The 6,852-nt window shown below is 37.2% G+C and overlaps 1 protein-coding gene across 1 annotated transcript; it reads left to right on the top strand.

Annotated features, from left to right (window-relative positions):
* The first annotated feature begins 264 nt into the window (after positions 1–264).
* LOC104235826 (NADH dehydrogenase [ubiquinone] iron-sulfur protein 7, mitochondrial) lies at positions 265–5,886 on the top strand. The gene is made up of 2 exons (XM_009789652.2): positions 265–732; positions 5,413–5,886. The coding sequence occupies exons 1-2, from the start codon at positions 326–328 to the stop codon at positions 5,645–5,647; spliced, it is 642 nt and encodes a 213-aa protein (XP_009787954.1). The 5' UTR covers positions 265–325; the 3' UTR covers positions 5,648–5,886.
* The last annotated feature ends 966 nt before the right edge of the window (positions 5,887–6,852 follow it).

The following is a 6,852-nucleotide window of genomic DNA, read 5'->3' as shown; positions in this document are numbered from 1 at the left end:
ATAAATATTGCTCTCAGTAGAAGATTATACATATTTGATATAATAGCAGCTTACACAGCAGCTTCCTTTCTTCTATAAATAGAAGAGATTTAAGTTCATTATGTATATTAATTTGAATTCAAATAATATAACAGTTTGTCTCTATAATTGTCTTTTACTTATAATTGTCTTTTACTTTACGGTCTTTATTTTATAACACCGTCGGCTTTTTCATGGAATAGGGACAATCTCTCATTTTAAGTTAAAAAAGGACTAATATTTTGAGTCATTTTCTACTAATTTATAGGCGGGCGCACACACACACTCTCTCTCCATTGAATCCGTAATGGCGTTAATCGCTCGAAACGCAAAACGGCTAACCGATACGGCGCCGTTCCTTCAAAGTGCGGCGACGATCCACACGACACTCCCAGTACTCTCACAGCAACCTTCGTCTTCTCCGGCCACGTATGGTCGCGCACCGCCGCCGTCCACGACGTCGCCGGCTGGGATATCGAAAACGGCGGAGTATGTGATATCGAAGGTCGACGATCTGATGAATTGGGCTCGGCGCGGGTCCATTTGGCCCATGACATTTGGGCTGGCCTGCTGTGCCGTCGAAATGATGCACGCTGGAGCTGCGCGTTATGATTTTGATCGATTTGGTGTAATTTTCAGACCTAGCCCGAGACAATCTGATTGTATGATTGTTGCTGGTACACTTACCAATAAAATGGCCCCTGCTCTTCGCAAGTATGTATTACTTCTGACTGTCAACCCTATTTTTCCTGTTTGGCTGTATTTACATTGAAATTTTTCCATTGGAATTTAGTTTCGTATAAGCACATATAGGGAAACTCGATTACTGGTAACAATGTTTGTGTTTCAGTGAGATCAGTCATTTGTTGTTTATATTACGAAACATGATAGCTCAATAGATTTTATATACTGTCAGGGCAGTTGTAGTTCGTTTAAGTTCACTATATACTTGAACAAAAAGTTCGTCAATTTTTTATTTAGTTACTGATTTTTTATCTGCATTGTCTTAATGTGAGTGTAATGAATGAGGCTCTAGTTTATGATATTGGAACTATTCTTTTGTCAGTGTTGATGAATTTATTTGTAAATTAGTAGAAAAGTAGATGGTGGAAGAGTACTATTGCTGTATAATGTATATTGTATCGAGGAAAAATGTTAAGATTTGGGGGAACTTTACCATGCTCTGGAAGTTCTTCATGGAGTGTATAGTGGGGCTTCAGAATGAACATATCTCACAGGAACAATGTAACTTATCAGACAGTGAGATTGCAATTATAAAGAGATGGTGTGTGATAGAGTTTAACATGTAGTTCATCCAGGCTCTTTAAAGTTCTGCCTATGCATCCATGGAGGGTTGTTGTGAAAATGTATCTAAGGATTTGTTTTCAAATGCTAACACATAAAAACTCTACAAATATTCGAATTCTCACAAAATGGGCTTAAATGGAGCGGACTCAAACTTGCTTGGTATTGAGGTATAGTTGTTTTGCATCTTTTGTCATGTTATTTAAGAGTTTTGGTGGTAATATATAGGGTGGCAAAGTCGAGCATCAAAAGGTGATGCTTCAAATAAGTAATGTATTTGGTACTGGGATGACTGATTTCCTGATTAATAGGAGGATAAGCACTCAATATAACAAAGGACAATAAATTGCGGATAAATACCATATTGTAAACATTTTTGTGCTGGTATGATGACTATAATCTGCCTCACATTGGTGGTGCTTTTTTAAATGGTCAACGTGTAGCTTTTTGCTTATGTGGCCTCCCTTTTTTTTCTTCTACTTCATTTGTCTATACTGTGTCTTGATGCTGTGAACATGTTACTAGCTTTTGTCATAGTTTTATGATGGATATGAAATTGGCTGTGAATTTTCCATAAAACTTACTAATGTTTAGCAATAATTCAGAAGATGCATGAGAGTAAGATTGTCGTGCAATGCAGTGTAAGAGCTTGTAAAGGCTGAAGAGTTAAAGATGACAGGCTTTGGTGATTGAAGGTCTTAAAAGAGGAAGAGGTAGACGGCAGACCTAAACTAATATGAAAATAAGTTACTTCAAAAGATTCAGAATCTCTCAAAATCCAGGCAGATCTAGCAAAAAAATAGAAAACAATTGGAAGTTAAAAGCAGGTGATACCAACTAGAAGACTAGTGCTTATTGGAAGACTTACTATATTGTAGATATAACCACTACAGTATATTAGAGAACCCCTAGTGTTAGATAGTATGGAGTATTGAAATATCATAGACCCAAACAGAGCATTTATGATTATGAGGATTCATACAGCCAACCCAACTAGCTCCAACTAGCTTGAGACTGAGGGCTAGTTGTTGTCATCAATGTTTTCTTATTTAACAATTTATATGTTGATTTGCGAAGTAATACTTACTGTTTAGCTCTGTCAGAAAACTCCCGTAGTTCCATTTTATGTGACATTATTTCCTATAAGTCCGTTCAATTTTGAATTTTTTATATTTGGAAATAATATAACTTTCAACATCCCATTTTACCCTTAATGCAATTTTTTTATAGGCTGAGAAATCTCATAGCATATTTAAAATCACAAGTTCTAAACCCGTGTCGAGACAAACTATGCATATAAATTGAAATAGAGGGAGCAATACTTAGTGTTGTCCTCTTAAAGAGTGAGTTTGTAGGCGTTGAGGAGCATGCCTTAGCACATTGGTGGCTGCATTGAAATGCCGCTTAAGCAAGATGAAACACTTAACCTGCTTTGAACAGGGATTCCTGAGCCTTTAACAGCACTTGTTACACGGAACATACACTTCTGGGATTTGGTTAGGTGATTAGGGCAAAAGGGAAGAGCGGAAAATGGAGTAGTAAAACATCGTGATTTCTCTTTTCCTTCTTCTTTCTACTCCCTTTTTTGGAAAATGGATTAGTAAAACAGAGTGATTTCTCTTTTTCTTCTTCTTTCTACCCCCTTTTTAAAACTTGTAGTCATTCTTCAAGGTATCTCTTTGTATAAAAAATGCAGAACATTACATCAGGGTAACTTGATGTGTGACCTTTCAAGGGAAAAATAAATGAGATTTAAAGGTTTTTGATTTGTATTGACCATTATCCCGTGAAGTCCTAGAAGGAGACCCTCCTTTCTATTGGAGGACATCTGTCAGTCCCAAATGAATCTCAAATCAGAACTCATTCACGTTACACTTATTTCTATAGGTCAATGTGTTTATTGCGCTGCTGTTTTCGATCATCTGTTGTACTTTGTATTAGTGGTAGCTTACCAGCTGTCCATATATATGATACTGAAAAAGATCTTAAAAAGTTGGGTTTTACCATTTTGCGCCTTCCACTGCCCTATCAATGTATCATATAGGGGCGTATCATGGTATCAAGCTGACATGATTAATTTTTCCTATCAAATAAATGGTGTATTATTAGAACGGCATCCTTGGGGTTGTGACCTTTATGGCTTACATATAAAAGCTACTTCAAACAAAGAACAACAGTGTGAACTCCAGTAGTAGAGAGGGTAGAGAAAGACTTGTATGCTTGCAGAAAATGTATTTGTCAAAAGGGGAAGTGTTTGTCAAAAGCACTCTATCGAGCATTCCCACTTATTTCATGTTTATACTACAGGTACTCGCTAGCATAACAGGAAATTTGGAAAGACTAGAGAGGAAATTCTTATGGGGTTCGGCTGATGGTGCAATAAAGTTTCACTTAATTAACTCGGAAACTATTATGGTTAAGGTGGGGGAAATGACTGTGGAGGTTTGGGACAGAGGGCATGCATTATGGAGAGAGGTGACGGGGAAGAAGTATGGCATCATCAAAAGGGGGTGGAGAACCGAGAACATCACTGTTCTTTTTTGGGTGCAGCATTTAGAGGAACATTATAAAGGGATGAGAAGTGTCTAGTGGTTGTATCTCATTCAGGGTGGGGGATAGGTGCATGTTTTCTTTTTGGAGTGGGAGGACAGGTGGTGTGGAGAGAACATGTTGACAATCACTTTCCTGAATATCTACCTTATTTCTTGCCAAAAACAGATGACAATCCAACAAGTTCGAACATGGGGGAAGTGTTATTTAGGATCTCAAATTTGGAAGGAACTTTCACGATTTGGAGATAGCGGAGTTTCAAAGACTTCTTAAGCTATATACTCTATAAAACAGACCTTACTGGTAGAGAGCCAAGACTTGGATGGGCATTAGGGAACATGAACGATTCTTAGTACTTCACTGCGTAAGTTGCTAGCTAAAGAAGTCAATATTTTCCCATCTATTTGTTTGGATCCCTAAGGCGTCAAGAAAGGCGTGTTTCGCTTAGTCAGCGGCAAGGGGTGCAATTCTGACGGCCGAAAACTTGACAAAGAGGAGGATTACATATGTTAGTTGGTGCTTCATGTGTAAACAGTCAGGGAGGACATGGATTATCTCTTACTAAATTGTCAGGTAGCATCACACGTCTATATTACTAGCTTTTTCGATGGTTTGGGATACAATGGACCATGTCGGGTACCGTGAAGGATGCAATATTGTAGTTGGGCTTTGGAAGACGGAAGAGAAGAGTCCGGATGTAGGATGTTACTCCATTAGCACTTATGTGGATGGTATGGAGGGAAAGAAATAGGAGAGCTGTTCAAAGGGAAGAGCATGAATTGACAAATTAGGGATAGCCCCCAGTTATTAATGTCTTCTTGATGCACCCATGAGTCCCTATTTGTACAGAAAATTAGGTGTCGTGTGTAAAAAATCATATCTGCCTATGGGTTATCTATTTTCTTGGGTGCCTCTTATATACCAAGAATTTTTCCATCATCAATAAAATTATACTTGATAAAAAAGCCCACATCAAAACAGAGGTGTAAAAAGTAAAATGAAACTATCTGGACTTTTCAAACTGTACCAGCTTGCTCAAAAAATCATCCCTAGTTTTTATGGTGTAGTTGAAATATCATCCACTGCATGGAGCACTCCTGTTTTGCTTGTGTAGTTTTGTATTTTCTCATTTTCTTCGTTGCTAGTTTACTTTTAGATCCTCTCAATTTAATGTACTAACTATGTGCACCTATAGTCATCCGACCCAGAGACACCTAAATTCTCCAAAATTCTTTTAGTTTGTTCCACTGCAGGTGCATTTTCCCAGTGTTTGGATCTTGAATCATACATCTTACACTATCTAGATTTTCACCTGGCTTGTTTGCAAATCTTGCATGCTTCTCACATATCTGGAATCTGGTAATTCAGGACTTGCACAGTCCAATTGGTTACTAACACCTCCCTTCACCCCAAAAAGGAAAGAAAAACTCAGAGAAGTCAACAAAGGAGAATATTTGAATGTCTCCTTGTAATTAATTGCTCTAACGTAAGTTTTTTTAAATGAGTAAAATATTAAGCCATATTGCTTTTTTATTGTAGGGTCTATGATCAAATGCCCGAGCCAAGGTGGGTCATTTCAATGGGGAGCTGTGCGAACGGTGGAGGATACTACCACTACTCATATTCTGTTGTGCGAGGCTGTGACAGAATTGTCCCGGTTGACATTTATGTTCCAGGTTGCCCGCCTACTGCCGAGGCCCTTCTATACGGAGTTCTTCAACTGCAGAAGAAGATTAATAGGCGCAAGGATTTCCTTATGTGGTGGACCAAATAAGTTCCTTATATTTTTGTTTCCTTGGCTCTGTGTGAAAATAAACCCTTGGACAAGTACCATGCAAAGGGGAAAAATCGTTTTTTTTCTTCTTCTTTTGGGTGAACTCCCGGTCTATCTGGACCTTATACAACTCTTTTGTATTGGTACTGGGTAAGCTGTTTACAGTTTGTATCTGAATAAAGGTACTGTGCATCCTGAGGAAATTGATACAGAGGATTTATAAAGCTGAATTCAGATAATTACTATTGTTAGTCAAATATACATAATTATATACAAATTATGTATATTTTTGTATATATACAAACGTTGACTATTATTTTGTGACCACAAAAGAATGTGGTGCAGTGGATGGGACTGCACTTCCCTTAACCAGAGGTTTCGGGTTCAACCCTGAGTATGGAAAAATCCTTGGTAGGGAGCGCTTCCTCCCGAATGAGGCCCTATGCAGCGCGAAGCTGGATATAATTGGGCTCTAATGTAGGTACCGGACACCGGATGGGAAACCAAAAAAAGACTATTATATTGTGGGGCGGCTAGTCTATGTAAGAATAAGTTCTGAGAATAAGTTAAAAGGGGAAGAGCTAGACGGAAAAAACTTACCCTCACCCAGTGTATACGCCAAGCCAATAATTAAATGACACTCGTCACCTTATTTAATTATATAACTAATAGTATTTAACCATAGTTAACTCCATCTATTTTTTATATAATCTTAAATAATAATAATAATGATAATAATCTTAAATATTTTCTAGCTATATATTTTTGTTGTTCCACAAAAAATATATCGAAAGGAAGACACTATCGTGAGCGAGCAAATTAGGCTGACACATTTCCCATTAAGCACCCAGAATCTCCTTCTTTCTTCTTAAATAAATGTTTGTTGCGAGTACACCCTCGTTGTATTACTTAAATAATTTTTAATATATTTCGATAAGTACAATATGAGAATATAAATACGATACTATCTTATTGATTTTTTCAAGATCTCATAAAGCCAAAAATATACTAGCTTCCTCCTTTCCACACTAACTTATAGTAGATAATTCAACTCTTCTTTAACATAAAAATTAGCTATGAAATCACAAAACTAATTACTGTTAAATGCATTCAACAAAGCAACTTACAAAATTACTTTTCTACTTAGCTCTAACACGTAGCAACGAAGTTAACTATAAGAAAACTTAGCTTTCAAAGGATGCTAT

This window comes from Nicotiana sylvestris, chromosome 9 (assembly GCF_000393655.2).
Source record: "Nicotiana sylvestris chromosome 9, ASM39365v2, whole genome shotgun sequence".
NCBI lineage: Eukaryota > Viridiplantae > Streptophyta > Magnoliopsida > Solanales > Solanaceae > Nicotiana > Nicotiana sylvestris.
The sequence above is the reverse complement of the archived record's forward strand: the minus strand, read 5'-3'. Positions and strand labels throughout refer to the sequence as shown.

Coding starts and splice junctions, on each gene's coding strand:
- LOC104235826 (XM_009789652.2), top strand. CDS start 326: ATGGCGTTAATCGCTCGAAACGCAAAACGGCTAACCGATACGGCGCCG. Junction 733..5,412: donor ATGGCCCCTGCTCTTCGCAA/GTATGTATTACT, acceptor TTTTTATTGTAG/GGTCTATGATCAAATGCCCG.